Source organism: Heliangelus exortis, chromosome 2 (genome assembly GCF_036169615.1).
Source record: "Heliangelus exortis chromosome 2, bHelExo1.hap1, whole genome shotgun sequence".
Taxonomy (NCBI): domain Eukaryota; kingdom Metazoa; phylum Chordata; class Aves; order Apodiformes; family Trochilidae; genus Heliangelus; species Heliangelus exortis.
The window spans coordinates 43,005,537-43,025,266 of record NC_092423.1 but is presented as its reverse complement, the minus strand read 5'-3'; the positions used below and the strand labels follow the sequence as shown (position 1 = coordinate 43,025,266).

The 19,730-nt window shown below is 35.2% G+C and overlaps 1 protein-coding gene across 1 annotated transcript in view; it reads left to right on the top strand.

Annotated features, from left to right (window-relative positions):
- AHR (aryl hydrocarbon receptor) overlaps positions 1–19,730 on the top strand; it is a 63,631-nt gene that overhangs the window by 29,109 nt on the left and 14,792 nt on the right. The window contains exons 3-5 of the mRNA XM_071735776.1: positions 10,036–10,151; positions 13,790–13,879; positions 15,676–15,799. Of these exons, the coding sequence (XP_071591877.1) occupies positions 10,036–10,151; positions 13,790–13,879; positions 15,676–15,799 (330 nt within the window). The remainder of the gene's footprint in view (positions 1–10,035; positions 10,152–13,789; positions 13,880–15,675; positions 15,800–19,730) is intronic.

Genomic DNA, 19,730 nt, shown 5'->3' with positions numbered 1-19,730 from the left:
ATGACAGTGGAAACCCAGTGTCTTGTCTGAATTCTGGCTTAGGAATTTGCTGTACCTTTAGCCTGTCACAAATAAACTCATTAGGTAAGATCTAATTCCTGTCCTGGTAACCTGCTGTTACCTATTCAGCTTTCCGTGGGAGAGAGAGGTTAAGGTTCATTTCTTCTAAGAGGCTTTCTCATGGTATAAAAATAACACCATGGAGGGCTGGAGATTTTTAGTAGAGGGTTTCCCATATTTCAGGGGCTAGAAAGGAAGGGGTTTATGGGTTTCTTCTTCCTCCTGTTTAGTATTTACCCGTGTGGTTATGCACTTAGCAGAACATTGACTTGTCAGTACAACAACTTACGAAAACTTATCTCCTAGCTTTATTATTAATTAGTTTTTATGATCGAAATTGCAGCTCAGTGAGCACATAACTTCAGTGCAGTAAAATGGCAAGTAAATTACTACCATGTTGGTTCACCTTTATGTAGCCTTTAGGCCCTTAAAAGATGCCGATAGGAATTGTTATGAAATTTACTATTAGTAACATTTTTTTAAATGACAAAAAATTACATTTAAATAAGAATCTTCTTCTATAGAAGATGTACATTCAAAACTGTGCTGTGCTGTACTTTAACATATCAAAATCAGACAAAGGTAAGGGAAATGGAATTACTGTTACAGTATTCCAAGATGAAGTGGTTCGTTGAAAAAAGCTATACAGAAGGGGCTTGAAACTTTTTAAAAGTTGTTTTTCTTTTTTTGTTTGTTGGTTGTATTGGTAAGTTTTACCAACCAGCAATAATAGGTTTTTTTAAAAAAATAAGTAAATTTTTTCTTGTTTTTCAGTAAAACAGTAACCTATTTACTGTCTCATAAATAATTTTGTGATCCAGAAATATAATTTCTGAGAAATTTGTGGCTCCCTTTGAGTCTTGGCCAGTGAAATTTGATTCAAGTCTAGATAGAAAAAAAGGTGATACTTCCTGCCAAGTTTTTGTCCATCTTATGATTAATGACTCTGAACACTGGAAACGTATCCTTGCCATAGACCTGGGAACCAAGTAGTGCTGGTGTGAGCTCAGACATGTCAATTCTGGAATGGCAAGCAACAAACTTCCTTATGCCAAAAATAGTTTTTGGGCTAAATTGTTTAATCGTAGCATTTGATCACAGATAAGTAGAAAACACTATCTTGCACTTTGGATTTTTTTTTTTTTTTTGATTTATTTTGTATAGTGGGGGGAACCTACAGTAATTTTAAAATTAAATGGATTTTGCTGAAACATCACACGTTAAAAAACCTTGGTACCTGCCACTTGGAAAAATGTTTTTGTACTGTTCTAATTCCTTATGTATATTAGTTATGTATTGATCACAATAAAGACTTCATTTTAGGCTTCTGCAGCAGTTAATGTGTGTCACTTCTGTGCTCTTCTGTTATTGAGTGTAAAATATGTATGAAGACCTATCTGAAGTGTAACTACAGTGAGCCCTTGGGAAGTTCTTGAGGTGTACCTTGAGTATTTTCAGCTGACAGAATACTTACTGGTTTATTTTTGGTTTCTAAGGTTGTTTTCATCGAGGGTATGTGAAACATGCAAGGATGATTCTTAATAGAAAATTAATATTGGAAGTTATCTTGATTGCACCAAAAATATAAACATCTCTTTTTAGCCTAGGAAACAAATAGACCTTAATTGTTTTAGTTGTTTTGGTAACAACCTCTAAAGGTTCCTAATAGTTTCAGTAGCAAATCAGAACTTCAGAATAGTTGCTATGAAACTGTTTATATACAGGCACTTGCAGCCATCAGAATTATCCACCTTTAGAGATTTTTTTTCTTTTTATTTTTTTCTTTAGCATAAGCATTTTTTGGGGAAAATCCTACTTTTCTTCCTCCCTTAAAGAAAATTTCTTGTATGCTTGAACATCCTCACAGCTGGGCAGAGTTGTGCTCTGTGTGCCAAGTCTGATTGTATAACTGATGGGTTTGCATTTTACTCAGTTTAAATTTGTGTTGAACTAGAAAATACTGAATGACAAAAAATGTGCACGGGGCTTGCATCATGTTCAGTGCACGTCTGTGAAACTGAAGAGAGTCTGATTTGAGTCACTAGAACAAAATCTACATTGCAAACGAGACGCCTGGAAATTCTAGGTTTATAGTGATTTGTACACATTGGTAGGCAATTTGTATCTGTACATCAGTTAACTTGTTGACTCGTAAAAGCCCAGGAAAGTCTCAGAACCTGTCCATTTTTTTCACCCTTTACCTTCTTTTTTAATTAGTGGAAATAAATTTTTCTTTTTTTTTTTTTTTTTCCCCTATCTCGTTAGAACTTGTTCTGGTAAAGGTGTTATTTCCCCTCAGTCTCTTTTATCCCTTCACCAGCCATAACCTACTAATAATTCCTTGAAAATATTCATGGTGGTATGGCTTACCCTCTTGTGATTGTTGCTTCATGGCATTTTATCTCTCTTGAACCATGAGTAATTTCTCTGTGGCCACATCAGTAAACAGCTGTCTCTTGTGGCTCATAGATTCTTTCAGTTGCTTTTCCTAAATGTGTTGGCATGTTTATACATCACATCATTTGGTAAATATGCTCATGAAACAAAGCACCATGTCCTCTGAGGCTGAAGATTGTTACTAATTTTTTAGCCTTTGTTTAACTTTTGTTACAGAAAAATCAAAATATAGGTGGCTCCTGCATGTGCTACATTGGCTGTATTTTTACATGTTATAAATAAAATGTATTCCTTGAAAGCAATTCCAGTATTGTCATAATTTGGTACATTCAGTCATTCACATACTTCAGAAGAAAAAGGTATCCCTATTTTCTAGTCACTCCCAAATGTACAGTTTCACCCTTATTTTACTTATGTTTACAAAATCTGATTATTCAATGTAACTAAACCATTCGAGATACATAAAAAATAATAAAATACAAATAAATACAATTCAATAAATACAACTCAGAATTATCATAAATGTATTACTTTTATGTATTCTTTTTGTTTATTTGTAAATTGCATTTATTTACTCTTGCAGCTCTAAATTAATAGCAATACTTAGCAAGTTTTATTAATTAAATGTTAGGTTGTGCTATCTGGTAGAAGTATAGCTATTTATGATTTGTGTAATTGACTCATGTTTTATCTCTCTAAAAAATAAAATATTTTTGAGTGTTACTTAACTTTCATAGTTACTTTTCTTTTTAAAGTCTCAGAAATAGTAAGCGCAAAATATTTCATATAATCCTAAGTAATGGAGATAGCTAAGGTTGCATGTGCACTCAGGGATATATTTCATATTTTCTCCTGCTTAAAATGGACCTTTTGCCAGCATAAACAGTTTAGCATATGTTAATGATTTATGCAAGAGTTTAATATTAAACTATTTTCTCAGTAGTGCCTGCCTTGTCTTGTTTTGGCTGGTGAACTTTGTGTTGGAGGTTAGCACTTGTTGCTGAAGCAAAGTAAGACCACCCCCCTCATGAGAACTGTTGTTTTTTAAAGTTATCTTGAACAGAGTAGCTGAAATTATAATATACTAAAAAGGTTATGAAACACTCTAAACTGTCTTTGACTGCAAACTTTGACCTGTTTGGCCAAATTGTGGGAAATGATCCAAACTTTGATGTAAAGCAGTGCTGGGAAACTCTATGCTTAAATTCCAGGACAGCATGACTGATGTGCAAATGATATACTTGTGATACTCAGCAAGTGTTGCTTCAGTACGGTTTTAGGCTTGGAGATAATTTTTATTTCTAGGTTGATCATCTCCAACCTGATTTAAGTGTTTTGTTTCATCTCAATATGATTTGTTAAAGGCCCAGATAAAATTTGATATCTTGATATTCCTATCTTTACACTTCTCTGCAGTGAGCTACCCTGGCTTCGCAAAAACTTTTTGCTATGCTTTTTCTTTGGGGAAACAAAGGTAAGGAAGAGAAAATGTTCTGACCACATTGTATTGTGGTATTGTTTCCATGGAGCTTTTCAGCCAGCAATTGCAGAATAAGTTCGTGTTCAGCACTCTTATAACGTGCTGGTTTAGGTGAATTTTGAGATGGAAAATCTTTTTAATCATGCATTTCTTCACTCCTTTAGTAGCAATAAGAGGCATTTGCTGTGGCATGGTTCAGTTTTAGTGAAGAATAATCTGTCCTGAATCCACAACTAAGCACTTGAAAATTGGTTTATCTTCTATATTTATGTGAAAATGTCTTTTTTTCACTCAACAGAGAAAAAAATAGCTTTCTTATATTGTGTTGTTTGTGTTCTTTCTGATGCTTTACAAAAATGCACTTTTCGAATTAAGTAGTTTCTTGATTGGAGGAAAACAGCATAACAGAATTTTGTTTGGCGAGTTGTTTGTGGCAGATAACTGAATATTCCCTAAGACAGCAGTCACATGCACATTAAAGGTGTTTTTATTAATTTAATTTTTATTGATTCTCTTTTTCAATATTTGTACAAATCTTGTGTCACTTCTTTCATGGAAAGGGAAACTGGAATGCTTTATGAATGCCTCTCTGTATTAACGCTTAAGAAGTTTAACTGTCAATATTATCATCTTAAAGTAAAAGGAGTCAACTCAAGGATTCGTGTGTTAAATCAGGCTTTTATGTGAATGCCCATCAGATAGTGCTGGATTCTGTGCACCTCCACTTTTTTCATTTACTTTGCAATAACTAGTGTAGAGTTAATGACCTCTTGAGTATGCCAGTAGAGTATTTGCACTTGCTTTGTGACAATTTTGTAGTTTCCTGGTGTTGTAACTTCTGGTAAAAAGAGTAAGGAATTGCTTTTTCAAGGACTCCTGCTGACAGTGTTCTAGTAGCTGTGGTGCTGTTTGATCACTGATTTTTGTGGACTCAACTGGAGGAAATAGCAGAGATGGGACTTGAAAGCAGCTGGCTGTCACGTTAGGAAAAGATGGGAAAGGTTCTTACTGAGAATAGGAGTGACAGCCCTGGAGGAAGAGGACAACAGTTGTTGTGGGTTGCGGTGGGGGGGAGGCATAGATAGCAAATAGAAACTCTACTGATCAACTGTTTGGAGGTGAAAAAGGCCCTTTTCACCCTGATCTAGGGCCTCTATTCAGGCATAGCATGGAGATTAAATGAGATGTTTGGTAGACTCTTTTTTAAAAATAATTTTCCTTACATTCTTTGCTCTGCCTCTGTTGTTAGAACTTAAGGTTATGCATAACATAAAATATGTTAATTTGTTGATCACTGCTTGTAGCTAGTGAGGGAGGGACTTGCAGGTTTTGTTTCCAGCTGAATCCACTGAGTAATCCCATTTGACTTCAAGTGCTCAGAGACTTGGTTTGAAGCAAGGAAGAACCTTAGGTTTTTCCCCCATGGAAGATGAAAGTCATAATATTGAGTCATAATAGTGAGGAACTAGATGCATTGCAACTCCTACAAATGCAATGAATGCAAAGCATACTGATTTTCTGCATAACAAAGACAATAATTTCTAAATATCTCAATAAATAGTTCATGAAATTCATCTGTCATATATTAGCTGTGGATTCAGCATGCTGCTTGTAACTCATGCAGTTGAGGATGTATCAGAAAGAAATTTCTCATACTGAAAGTTATTCACTGGAAAGAAGGAAGGAAGAGTACTTAATACCTTCTCTCCTTATGTATTGAAAATAATATTTTAAAGAAATACATAACTTATGGTTTTAAAATGAAACATGACTTCTGGCAATACTTAGAACTCTGTTGTTCAAATTCTGTTCCAAATGTGAAGAAGTAGTTTTATGCCAGACTTTTTTTTTTTTTTTCTTCCCCAGATATCTTGTTAGCCTAATAAAGTACATTACATCTCTGTAAAAATTTGTCATCTGAATGTAACAGAACCAGAAATAAGGAGCTGGTAAACTCCAGTGTTACCATTGTTATGTAATTCATCTTTGTAGATATAATGTAAAACTGAGTATCTTTTACATTTGGGTGCTACAGCATTTCACAGCTGTAAAACAAATGTATCAGAGACTATAATTTGTTCTCTGTCTAGAAAACATCTTCAAGTCACTGTCTAGTTTGTCTTGGAAATTTAGTCTTTACTTCAAAACAGGAAAGTCAGGGTAATGAAAATGTTGCTTGTTGCTGAATGATGGATTAAGTGACAATCATTAACCTACTTGGAAAGCATGTACTTACAATTTATCCCTCTTGCTAAAATTACAGAGCAGAAAATATTTTCATTTTTGCTTTAACTTTATTTATGGGAAATTCTGATAAGTAATTTGATTGTGTTTTTCCTTTCTTCTAAAATACATATGGAGCTTTTTATTATTATTATTATTATTTACTCTGTGGGTGTATTCATGTTTTAATTTCCTGTGGCAGAAAATTAAGAGAGGATAGGCTGGAACATGTTGTACATAGTTCAGAGATTCAGAGATTATAAAGCAATGAACTCTAGGGATTATTTTGTCTGACTACATAAGTAGCATTAGTCTGTGGGAAGAAGCAGAATACATAACTGATTTTCAGCTAGGTGATGCTGACTGTAATACTACTTCTGGATGAGTTACCCTTTTTACTGTAAGGGTGACGGAGCCCTGGAACAGGCTGCCCAGGGGGGTTGTGGAGTCTCCTTCACTGGAGACATTCAAAACCCGCCTGGACACGTTCCTAGGCGATGTACTCTAGGGGGCCCTGCTCTGGCAGGGGGGGTTGGACTAGATGATCTTTCGAGGTCCCTTCCAACCCCTAGGATTCTATGATTCTATGATTTAGCTTGAGTTCTCCTTATAATCCTCTATTACTGTAGCTGGTGTTTCTGATGGCACAGCATGGTGCACTGTGACTAATGTGACAAAGACCTTTCAGAATTATTGCTCTGCAAGTTGTGCCTCCTGTGCTGTAAGGCTGGTGTTGTTGGCATCAGGTCACCTTCAGTTTTACTGTCCTGAAACACACATTGCAGGTTTGTTCCCAGGTATCCCAGTGTTGCTCAGTGTCAGGGACATGTGTTATCTTTTTCGTAGCATTTGTGTCAACCTAAAAAAAATATCTTACTAGCAATTTTTTTAAGGTTTGCTTGAATAGCGTTGATAAAGAAATTTAATCACAATGGCCTGGTAATTACCATGCCTTAATTTTATTAACATTATAACCTTCACAAGTTACTCTGACCTATTTCATTTTAGAAGTTTACACTTAGTTTAAAGCATGTGCTCCCCATAAATACTATTTATTTAATGCAACTTTCTTTTAAATATTTATTATTCGGAGTTCTGTCTCATCCATTCCATTGTTGTGTCTCCCCAGTAGGAAATTCAATAAGGTGTTTTTGACATCTTGACTAAAATTTATCTAGTCTTCTTAATCTAAAATATCCATATTCAGTCACTTTAGTTCTGTTGAACTTAAAGGACATGTATTTGTGAAATGTGAGTATCTCACTTTTTATTCTCAGGAATATTAAATTAGAAGTATTTGGTCATCTTTCTTAATTTTTATCTGTGTTATAATTTATATTTTTATTACCTCCACATAACAAGAAAACTATTTAGTTGTTGCAGTTATGTCCTTCTAGCTGTTTTGATTTTTGTGAAACTGGCTTTTTCTAGCACCAGCTAACCGAAATGTCATTTTGATTTAATAAATGCAATTTAGTTTTTATAAAATCAAGGGAAGACCACACCTACCTAGGCAACATCACTACATTTTTGATGCCTCTTTATCAGTTGAGAAGAAGGATTTTAAAGTTTTTCCTTTCCATAGATAAAACAATCTTTTCCCAACTTGGTTTTTATAAGTGTGTGCTTTACAGCTGTCACTAATGCATTTCCAAAGTCTCAGACCACGGGTCCCCCTGTAGTGTGTTCTCCTCACCCTGTCTATGAGTGTTGATGGAGAAACTCCAGTGACTCGGTGGCTTTTAGGGGGCACAAGTGGGACTGAGATTTATCAGAACTAGGTAAACCTTTGATTGGTTTTTGTTTGGTTTGTTGTTCGTTTGTTTTTTCAGGAGTTGTATACACCCAATGGTGTATACAGATGTAATTTCCACTTTATATTCCTTTTTTTTTTTTTTTTTTAACCTCAGATTGTCAGCAATTCTCCATGTCTTGATTTGCTACCGCTTGATTTCATCCACATTCTGATTTCTGCAAAAGCTGTATGTTCTAATATAGCAAAATATATAACTTCACGTGTAGATATTTCATGCTTAGAGCCATAACAGTGTGTAGGCTGTGTTTGAGCTCTAGAGCTCAGTTAATTAATAGATATAGAGCAGAATATCACTCATCAGCCACCTGTATTCCTCCCTCTTGTTTATTATTTGCACATTATAAGAGAAAAAAAAGAAAATCATGTGTATGTATTTGTATATGTTATTTTTCAGAATGACAAGTGTGGTCAAGTAGCTTTACTTGCAGTTTTGGAAGCTGAATACAAGCTTTGTCAATAGTCATACAATAGAAATTAAAAGGATAATAAGTTTTGTTCCACTGCCAGCAGGGTTCAAGAGGTTTTATTCAGTGTTCTAGATGTCCTTTTAAAGTACTGGTTAGGAAAAGAAATACTGCTACATCTTTCATTCACTTGAATTTTAAATTAATTTGCAGTTGCAGCTCTGTATGGCCTATTACAGGATTTTTTCACTATCTGGTAGGCAGAAGAGCATTAAGGTCTTGATTTCAAAGCAAACCCTCAGATAAATTCCTGACTGATTAACCAGTTAATGTGTTTTTAGAACACGTTTTTCCTCTGCAGTGCCTTTGAGGGATATTTTAATGAAAATTGGCTTGAAAGTTTTTAGTTGTAGTGATAGCTTAAAAAAACCCTGAAAGGTATAATTTGTCTTTCAGTTAATGTATGTAGTGTAAAATATCACAGTTGAAAAGTGAGTGAACAAGAGTTCTTTTAGATTATTGACTTCAGTTCTGTGCAGCTGAAAAATCAAAGTTTTCAACAGGTTGAAAAATCATCTAGAATTTAGGGTGAATATCTTGTCATTATGAGAGAAACTGCAGATCATGTACTGAAGGGCATTTACTTTTATAAATGTCCCCTGCTTGGCAGTTAAGCAGGTTTGGGGATGGGAAGGTTGGGTGTGGTCTTTAGCCTTATCATAAAGGTTCAAGATACAATTACTCAAGTAATTTTAAGCTGTTCAGGCACTACAGACTCAGACTAATTTCAGATCTGAAGACTTTGCTTTTTTAGTACTGTGTGGAAAGTAAATAAATTCTGAGTTGTAGGCCATTGTTTGAGCATCTAGTTTTGTTTGATAATATCCTGTTTATTACAAGATGTAATGCAGAGAGGGGAGACACTATGTCTTTCGAGTACTTTCTGGCAATTTGGTCCCTTTTTATTGTGTAATTTTCTCTTTTAAATTGAGTATATTTGTGAGCTGAGTAATGGTAATTTATGATTACAGAATTTTATCTGAAATTGGAAAGCATGCTTAATTGTTTAAGGGGTTAAAATTTAACTGTGGAAGGGGAAAATAGCCTTTTTGTTTATAATAGCTTTATTTACTTTGTTTTCTTTGTGTAATATGCAGTTTGGGTTCCTCTGTCTTTCTGCCATTTCTCTGAAGGGAGATTTAGGGGCAGAGTAGGCTTTTATCTGGAGTTTTGTAGTTAGGTGTCTGAAATTGTATGGAGTAAAAATATGTAACCATTGTCATACTTTCAAGCAGAGCTGTTAGCAGTTTACAGGAGGTTGTATGAAAGAAAACATCCTTTAACAAGAGTAACAAAACTAAGTGAACCTTTCAGTGAAGAAAAGGAGGGGGAGAAAAAGGTACTAAAATAATGAGATTTGATTTCAGTAATACTGCTTCTGTTGTGAAAGTATTATAGGATAGAAAGGAGATGGATGACAAATTTGGGGGTTGTCTCTAAAAGTAATGAAAAATCTGTCATTGCAACATCTTTGTCTAGATGGACTTCATAAGCATTCTTAAAACATAATGTTTTCTTACACAAGAAGAGCACATCACATAAATTTCTAGTGAGCCTTTCAAAGTTAACTCCACTTTTTTCTTTCTTTTTTGCAGTTGCATTAAAATCTTCTAACTCTGCAAGACCAGAAAGAAATAGTATTCAGGAAAACTGTAGAACAGCAAAACATGGAGAAGGGATGCAGATCCTGGAAGGAGAACTCTTACTGCAGGTATATTGCACAGTGGATGTGTGTACCAGTTATTCACTGATGAGATTGAAAAAGAAGTTTTCTTATTGTCAGTTTCTTTTCTTATTTTCTTTAGATTTAATATTAAACATCTCTTGCACTTTCCTCTGGTGGTAGTAGTGACTTTTGAAGAGCGAGTATTTACACTACGGAGTAGTATTAACTCCTTGAGTCATTCTATAGAGTTGTTTTTTTCCTGTCTCTTTGCATCTGTTTTTAATAAAAATCTTAATATGAAGAAAAATCCTCATAAAGGTCAGATAGGTTAGTCATCTATGGTAAATTGGGTGACTAATTGTCTAAAGAAATACTTTCTTTAAAAGACCTTAGGCTTGCTGGAATATTTTGCTTTTTCAGTGGTTTGAAAGAACCCAAAATTGATAGTATAGGTTCAGGATAGATTTAAAAATACTTTCAATAGCTTTTAGCAATATAAACTTCATTAATGTATTAATGATAAACAGTTTTTAAAAATCATAGCCTGTTTTAATATCCTAGAGTGTCAAAGCGTATGAAATATAATGATGTAACATTAGTTCCAGGCTAAGCTCAAGAAATTATTAATGTAAGTATTCCAATGTTCTAATTAGTTTCACAAAATAGATTTAACTGTGACCTGCAGCTCCGTTTGAAACGTGTTAATAATCTGTCTGGTTTCATATTGATGTATCAGAAGTGGCTAATCATTAGGTCAGGGCCAATTGTTTGCTTAGAACAAAATTAATTTAACTGTTCAAAGGATAGAAATGAAAACAGGTTCTAAGAATCCCACAAAGCAATTACTGTAAACTAATGCTAGTGGAAAATGGTTTTTTTACCAACAAAAAAACTAGGACATGTATGTAATTTTCTAACCTTAATAAAGTATGACAAAGAACTCTGATGGAGTTACTGCAAGTAAACAGCTTTCCTTTATACTGAAATTGTCCTAAAAGGTACAGTATATGGTTTATATTGTGGGAATTTATTTGATGTGAAATTTAGTTATTTTTCTGTTACTTCTGTGTGGAATTTATGAGGGAACTAGTACAGAAAACTGCTTTCCACTATGAAAATTAAGTGAGTGGTATATTTGTTGCTGTAAATTCTGCCCCCCTTGGGAAGTAGGTAAATGAACTGATTCTTAAATGAATTTGTTTTGTAAATATTTTTATATAGATAAAAAAATATTATGATATCTATATTATGATATAGATAAAAAAAATTATGAGAAAGAATATGCAGATAGACTTATCTTAGGGAATGTAAGAAATAGTGAGTGATGAAAGTGAGAATTTTCTAGAAGTTTTACATCAGTAAGATGTAAATACTGGTAAAATTCTTCCCTTCTGCCTAAGATTGTAAGTCTTTTATGTCACACAGGTTTCCACAAATTATAACCGATGAGAAACATTTCCTCTTTATTCTCCCTCTAATTTTTTGCAAAGGTGGTATGAATAAATACCATATTGCTTACATTTTATTTGTTCATCACATTTTTTCCTGTTTTCTAACAAACAGAAAGTTATGATGTTTATTTCTAACGCAAAACCTGTATTACCAGTTCAATATCTTGCAGAAGTAGAGCTCAAATACATTGATGTACCTTCCTTAAAATTAAGATATATCTCCTTTAAAATTGCTTGAATTATTTCAGAGTTTTATTTAAGATGCATAATCTACTGCCAACTAACCACATTTATAAAGTGAATTGCAAGTCAAACGACTGCCACTAAGAAGACTTTAAAACAACTGAATTCTCACTGGTTTTAACTATCTTTTTATTGGAAATATTGAGAGTATTTTTCTAGATGCACAAATATTATCTTTAGTGCTTAAGAATAATAAACACACTGAAAATTTCATTCTGCCTTTAAGATAATTATTTTAGGACTGCATTTTGCCAAAACATCCATCAGAATCAATTTCCAATTTAGTGGTATATCTTGGGTACCTGCATAAGAAGCTTCCAGTAATTTATGCCAAATAGATTTTGGGGTAAACTACTTCCATTTTACAGAATTTTTGACATACAAGAGGCACCAGATTTTGTCCATAATAATCCTGTGTCATGATGAACTGTGTACCAAAGCCACTGCAAAATGTGATTGAATTCCTGGAAAGGGAGCTGTAGGTAGCTTTGCATGAAACAGAGCAGAATAACCAATTTTAACTTGTAGTCCAGAATTGGATACTGTGCAGCTTGCACACTTTTTGTATCAACCACTTGAGGTGAAATGTCCCGCAGAAAAGGTCAGCAGAGGACATGAACGCTTCCTACTGTGGAATTCTGCTCGCCAGGAATTATCATGAACTTCCTCAAAACTAAGGATTCTACATAGCTACTCAAGATTTCCTGGTCTGGCTATGTTCATGTCAGATTATTGTTATTTATTTATTTATTACCTCAGACTATTTTCAGATGAACTTCACTGAATTTACATATGAAGGTTTTATAGGGCTCACAGCTGTTTATGAGAAAAAATCAAGAAATGCCTGCATATTAAGCAGGAGTGGTGCACAGCATTTTAAAACTATTTAATAAGATCTTTAACTTTGAATTAGATAGACTTCATTAGCAGAAGAGCAAGAAACACTAAGCCAGTATCTGTGTAAAATGCAGAAAAACATCTGTGGTGGTTACCATAGTGCAGGACTTCGGCATTAAGGTTTGTAGAAGAGCAATGCCTTCTCATAATAAATATATATTATGTTCTCACAGAAGGATTTAGGATATTCTTTGCTTACTTTACATTTTCAATTAGTTACAATAATTTTGCACAATAAAGGGGTTTACAAAATGTGTTTTGAGCATGTTGGCCAATTTGACTTTGAATGCAGCTGATGAAATTAAGTGGCACAATGTACTTAATCCAGTCCCTTGAGACAGCCTTTTGTTAAATCCTGACTGAAATCCATAGAAGTAAATCAGCACCTTTCAGATGAGCTGCCAAGTCACAAATGTACTGTTTGCTATCACAACAATTGCCATGAAGCATATTGATTGGGAGTTCAGATAAATGCCCTTTGCGTGACTTTGAATAAGGAGCCGCTTAGTCTGCTGCTTCATGAAGGGGGAAATCTCTTCAAAAACATTGTTTACTTGCCACAATCTGCTTGTGCAGAGGTTTGCTATTTTAAGCAAGCTATAAAATGTTTTCTTGGGCTATGGAGGGGATCTTGGTCGCTTGATTTCCTGTCCACTTCAGTCTGTCTGCACTAAGAACAGAGCAGATTTTGGGAGTGGGTATGTGACAAGGCTCTTGTTCCTGCTGCCAGCAGCTGGCTGTGCCAAAGGCTGGAGCCACGCAAGTGGTGTGAACTATGGCTGATAACAGATAAACCTACAGTTGTTTATACTGCTGTCCCTCATCATCGACCATCGAGAGTAATTAAAAGTCATCAACGGGCTTTGGTTTCTCCCTTATTCTTCCAAAAGAACATTTTAATTTTTTTTTTCATTGTGCCACATAAACCATAGAGAGATACAATGAAAAATTCTACTATTTATGCTTTTAGATAATATGGTCTTTCATTCTTCACATTTTATTGTGAGACGAGGGTACAGGTAGACTTACAGCCATAATAATTATCTGGAATTTTGTCTCTGGAACTGACAGATTGGTTTGTTTCTTCCCCAGGCATTAAATGGTTTTGTATTAGTTGTTACATCCGATGCTCTGGTTTTTTACGTCTCTTCTACTATCCAGGACTACTTGGGATTCCAACAAGTAAGTTTATTTTTTGCTTTATTTTTTTCAAAAGTTTTACTTGATTTCAGAGGGCATCCGTGTTCATAGTCTGATAGGACATGTAATAAACTCAGTGAGGTACTTTGGGTTGGATTAATCTAAAACCATATCACTTTTCTATCAACTTACATAGCTGAAATGGGTCCTCAGGCCAAGCACAACAGCAATACAGTCTCCAAAGTTAGGTTAGGCAAGACTGTAAATTTTCACACTTAATTAGTCTTTACTGGAACAACTATTTGATATTTATACTGTGGTGTTACCTAGTTTATGATGCTGAGTGAGACATAATTCAATGGGAAGGTAATTATTTTAATACAAACCTTTCATACAAAATTAACTCCATATGCCTTGGGATTTTAAATATCAACAGGGTGATTTTTGTATTTTTAGAATGTTAGTGTTCTCTAGCTTGTATTTACTTTATTTTCCTACTTCAAAACAAGAATTTGTTGTTTACAGTTGATGATGGACATCACGTATGGCTGATTTTCTTGGGCTTTCAAGCCACGTACCACACTATTGAAGACCAAGACCCAGTTGTGCACGTTGCCTTCCTTAGAGAGCCAATGGGATTAGTTTATTTTATGATAATAGAAGCTTAGTCATAGTTACCAGTTTATATTTTTGAGTTCTGGATAACAATAGATTTGTTTGCTTTCTAAAAATAGAGAAACTCTGCTTAGTCTGCAGTTTTAGCTAACTGAAAAAAAAAATAAAGATAGAATACTTATGGGAGAGAGAATAATCCAAAAAGCCCCGTTATTATTCCTGGGATTACAAATTCTTTTGGTGTTGGGAAATGAAGAAAAAAGCTTTTAAAACAAATTTGGCACAAAATTTATATGGTAATGCCAATAAATCAAGTGCATTATATAGAAGTGAAGTCCTAAAATTATAGAAATCGGCATTTCTGGCAATTTATTCTGGAAAATAATTGATTCTTTTACAGAATTCATCAAAGCAATAAGGCTTCTGCTTTTGCCAGTTCATCTTAATTTCTTTAGAACTATGTTTCATTTTAAGTATCCTCTGTTTATATAACGATTGAGGTTTTGATCCATGCAGAAAATAGGCAATTTCACTCCTCTCAGTTGATGGAAATGTTTCTTGTATATTCTGAGTGTTTTCCCCCTCTTAATTTCTTTCAACTGCAGATCCTTGCTGTTGTAATTTTGCCATTTATATCACATTCCTAACCACACAATTGGAGGTGATACAAGAGCTTAATAATTACAGGTTTTAATGCATTCTTAGGAGTGAAAAAGCTTTCAGGCAAACAAAACCAATGCTCATAATCCACTTGGCTTAGTTTTGGAAGTTGTATGTTTCAGGGTCTTTGGTTTCTTTTGCATTCCTGTAGCATCTAGAATGGGTCAGGTCCAAGTATCTGCTGGCAAGTACTTTACTTACTAGTATGTAAAATTGTTTTCACAAAACATAAGCGTAACAGTTCCAGGCTTGCTTAGGTAAAAGCAAGGAAAGAAATAACGTGTCAAAATGTTTGGGGTTTTGGGGTTTTTTCTTCTTTCTTAGGCAATATTTTTTTAATATTATTTCTCATGTTTGCGGTCATGGGTGTGACTTAATTCTTCTCCGTGTTGCTAAAAATTGTTTCTTACAGTTTTGCATTATGCATGCATATGTGTTTTTATATCTTAGCAAAATCCATTTTACTATATACATAGCAATGTTGTCAACCAGACAACTTCTATGATATTGTCATAAGAGTTTCTTAGTCTCTCTTTCTCACCAGTTTCCTTTTTTGTTTGTAGTCTGATATTATACATCAGAGTGTATTTGAGTTGATTCACACTGAAGACAGACCTGAGTTTCAGCGACAGCTACATTGGGCATTAAATCCTGCCCAGTCTGCAGATTCTGGACCAAGCTTACAAGGTGAGAATGCAGCCAAGTTTTTTGTTTGCCTGTCTGATTAGCTGGGGATTTTTTAATGGGTGGATATAAAAAGTTTGGATTCTTTTATATGAACAAGGGAAAGAATAACATGTTTTAAACTTATTTTTTATATGTTTAGCCAACAATAGTGATACTGAGGTTTTTTGCATTCTAAATAAGTACTGCTATTCATAGCACAGCTGGAAGACTTTTATTTGGAGTATAAATGACTGAATGTCTTGTCTGATCAGTAGTCCTGGAGTAAGTAGCAAAGCAGGGAATGCAGCATGTTTGTGTTGCAAACAGAGCAATGAGAAGTGGAAAGTATCTTTTGTTGTGACATAAGAAATGATGAAATTTGGGGTTTTTTGGTGTTTACCCTCAATTATATGATTTGTCTTTAATCACTGTTTGTGAAAGTGATTTCTCTGAAGGCATGAGTGCTCTTTTACATCTGCTATTCCTCGTTACTGATCACAACATCACATTTGTTAGGGTATGAACATCAGCAGTCTATTGGGTGCAACAGCTCCTTTAAGCTCTTCAGGCTGGTAGATCCATTCCATGACTTGAGAGTGGGGTAGTGGCAGTGATAATATGTGGGATAGTGTAGTCCTGTCCATGGAAGTGTTTTATTCTTCCATAGCTGATACTCTTCTATGCAGCCTGCTAGACAGACCAGTCCTTCTCTTGGGAGTAGAAAGGGAGATTAAATAGAGGAGTCTTTATGACCAAACAGTATATTTGTTAGAGCATCAGATAGTCACTTTTTATTAACTGATGCTTAAGTGACCTGCTATATTGAGAAAGAAATTGCTTACATATTGGAACAGAGATGTATTGGTACAGATAGTTGCATGTAATATTTTAAGCATATGCCTGCCTGATAATAATGACAAATCAGTTGAGATAACTGTAATACTCTACTTTCCACAACAGTTGTTTAAATGAGTAGCTAAAGCTCTATGTTACTTGGTTGTTGATATTTTTTTAATCCAGAAAAAGTCTGTTTTTTAATAAATCTACCATTCATAAAGTAACTTGATTTGAAACTCCTAGCAGTTTCCCATTAAATGTTTTGTAGTATGGAAATGTCATTATTTGATACAGAAATAAAAACCTGCAGATGTTATTTACCTGTCTGGCTCACAGCTCAGTGTATTTCAATTTTTCATCAAGGAGTCAACATTTTATATCATCTAGGATTCAGACTACACAATCCAGTTGAAAACATGCTACAGAGCTAGTTAATAATACAACTTAGTGTAGCAAACAGCTGCTGACACTCAGAAACAAGGTTTTTATGTTGTAGCTTACTGTTTGCTTCAGAGTGAAATGGTGGTCTGTAGTGCTTAAGAAAGTGCATATGAATTCACAAAAGGTTGTGTTTGAAAAATACTTGACATCAGTTTTGGCTGAATGATGGAAGTGCTGAGCAGGATTACAAACAATCAGGCTGTTGTATGTGACATTCCTAGCTTACGAGAAAGGTGCTAATTATTTTTGGTCCTCAGGTAGCATAAAATATTTGGATGTTCGTGCTTTCTAAACTTAATTCATATTTGCAATAAAGGATAATGATCAGATCATAAAGATCTTCCCTGGTTTTGCTTATTTAATCCATTTATTTTTTTTAATACATTCAGCTAACAGTATATAGATGTATTATAATTGTGCTCAGGCTTAAGCACAGATTTCAGCCTGAGTCTGGGAACTAATTTTGCCTTGTGTATTCTGATCTGCTTGCTTCTCGCTCAATACTCTGCTATGCCCCTAAACCACTGGTCTCCTCAGCTCTTTACTGTGTTTCCAAGACACTCCTCCCAGCCCTGTCAGGTTGCCAGAGAAGCTTGCAAAATTTGCAAAATGTTCACAAGTGTGCAGCTTTGTTAGGGCTATCTTCTAAAGTCTGCTTGCTATGCAACCATGTATGGTCTTGAGCTTAAAGAGAAAGAAAAGGATTTAATCCACAGCATGTTCTGTGCATTGTTGATGGTGTCAGTGATCTCCAGTTGGAGTTTCATGGGAGATATGGGTTCTACCCCCTGTAGAGTTTACTGGCAGTTTTGCTCCAGAGCTTACAGATACTCTGTAAGACTCTGCTTTATTACAGTGAGTCACTTCTCCAAGATCCTGGCACTAAAACCTCTCTGCCTCCTCTCTGCCTGGGAAAGTGCAGTAGTATTCTTTTGACAAATGTAGGAGACTTGGGCTTGAAGCCCATTCCCTCCTGTTTTCAGTTATTTTCTGCTCCTCTTGCAAACTGCAGACTGTGTTGCTGCTTCTACCAAAGCGTTCTGTAGCTTTGGGAACTCTTCAGTAGGGAAGTTGTTGCGCACTTGAGAGAACCAAGATTAAGATACCTACAATCAAATTCCAGCAGTGCCTTTACCCAAAGAATAATGCTGAGTCTCTCCTGTGGCAGAGCTGTTGACGGGCATGCCTGCCAGTAGCAAGGATGCTGTCAGAAAGCCCTGCACTGCTTATTGGATAGTAGAGCTGCACTCAGTAGGCACTCTTCTGCCAGAAGATGTATCTGAGATGGAGAACTTAATCAGAGCCCTTCGAGGAGCCTGCTACTGAGGATTAAAGTCCTTTCCTACATCCCCTCCTTGAAGTTGCCCATTATGTGGTATGTGTTAATGAAGGTCTCATTAATCTCCATGAAAGAATTGTTTGAGCAAACACACACAAGACCTTTAAGGCACCCTAAAATTACTCAGTGCTCTCAGTTTGCTCCTGCCAGGCCAGCAGCTTTTGAGAAGTCTTCTTCTGACAATAGCCAATTGTTGATACCAATTTTGGTCTCACTAACTGGCACCTTTCTCAGTAGCAGTTGTCCTTGCAGGAATAATGCTGCAGCAGTAGAAAAGGGGCACAAATATTGGGATTGCTTGGAAAATAGAAAAGTATTTTAATAGCTGCCTTGGGGCAGATACTTGTCAAATGCAAATGTTAATACGTGCAGCCTATTAGCCATTTTGAAGAGACTTCAAGTAATGTATGTGCCAGAGTTCTCAAGGATGTCAGAGTTGGCATTTTTGAAAAATGAGTTGGGATTTGCAAGCTATTTCTTTGCCCTTTCTTCTTAATCACTGCTCCTTCAGAGGGCTTCTAATACGTTTCACCACCTCTTGGAAAAGCCCTGCCTCAGAATCTTGAAAATTCTCACAAGGAATTAAGTAATTAAAAAGAAACTAATCTGTAGCAGTAGAAAATAGCAAAGTAAATTTGCTTTTGTCTTTTGAGAGCCTTCCATATGACAAGTGTGGGAATTTATTTTCTAATATCAAAGTTAGGTGGTAACTGTCTTTGACTGCAAATATGAGTTTCTATAACCTGTGGAACAGGACCATAATAATAATGGCTTTGGCCAATATACAGTTCTGCAGATGGCTGTGAGTTCAGATTATCCCTTTTTCATACACTGTTTTTCTCCATACCTTGAAGTTTGTTCAGCTAAAATTGACCTTCCAGAGAAGTTCTCTTAAGGAAAAATAAAAATTTTTTTAAAAAGGTATCTCCTGATTTTATCTGAAAAGCTGTGTAATTCAGTATTCTTGTGCAATTTGTATGGCTTTAAGTTCAGGGCCTTTTGTTGAGCCATTGGCCATCTCCTTTGACTCTAGTTCAGGGCCTTGAATTAGTAAGAGATTAAATTAAACTGGCTTTTGGTTTTTTATTTTGTTTTCCTTTGGCTTTGATTCAGCAGCGTACAAACCACCTAGCCTATCTGTAAGTTTTTCCAGCTGTCCAAGAGGCAGAATTATGTTCCACAGAACATGATGTGGTGTGTGATTAACTGACATGCTCTCCCTGACTTCATCTCCAAGTCTGGAAGGTCAATATGGGATCTTTCTTAAAATCTGCTTTCTTTTGCCCATACATGGCAATCAGTTCTCTTGGACTATATGGACTTTTTTGAAATTAC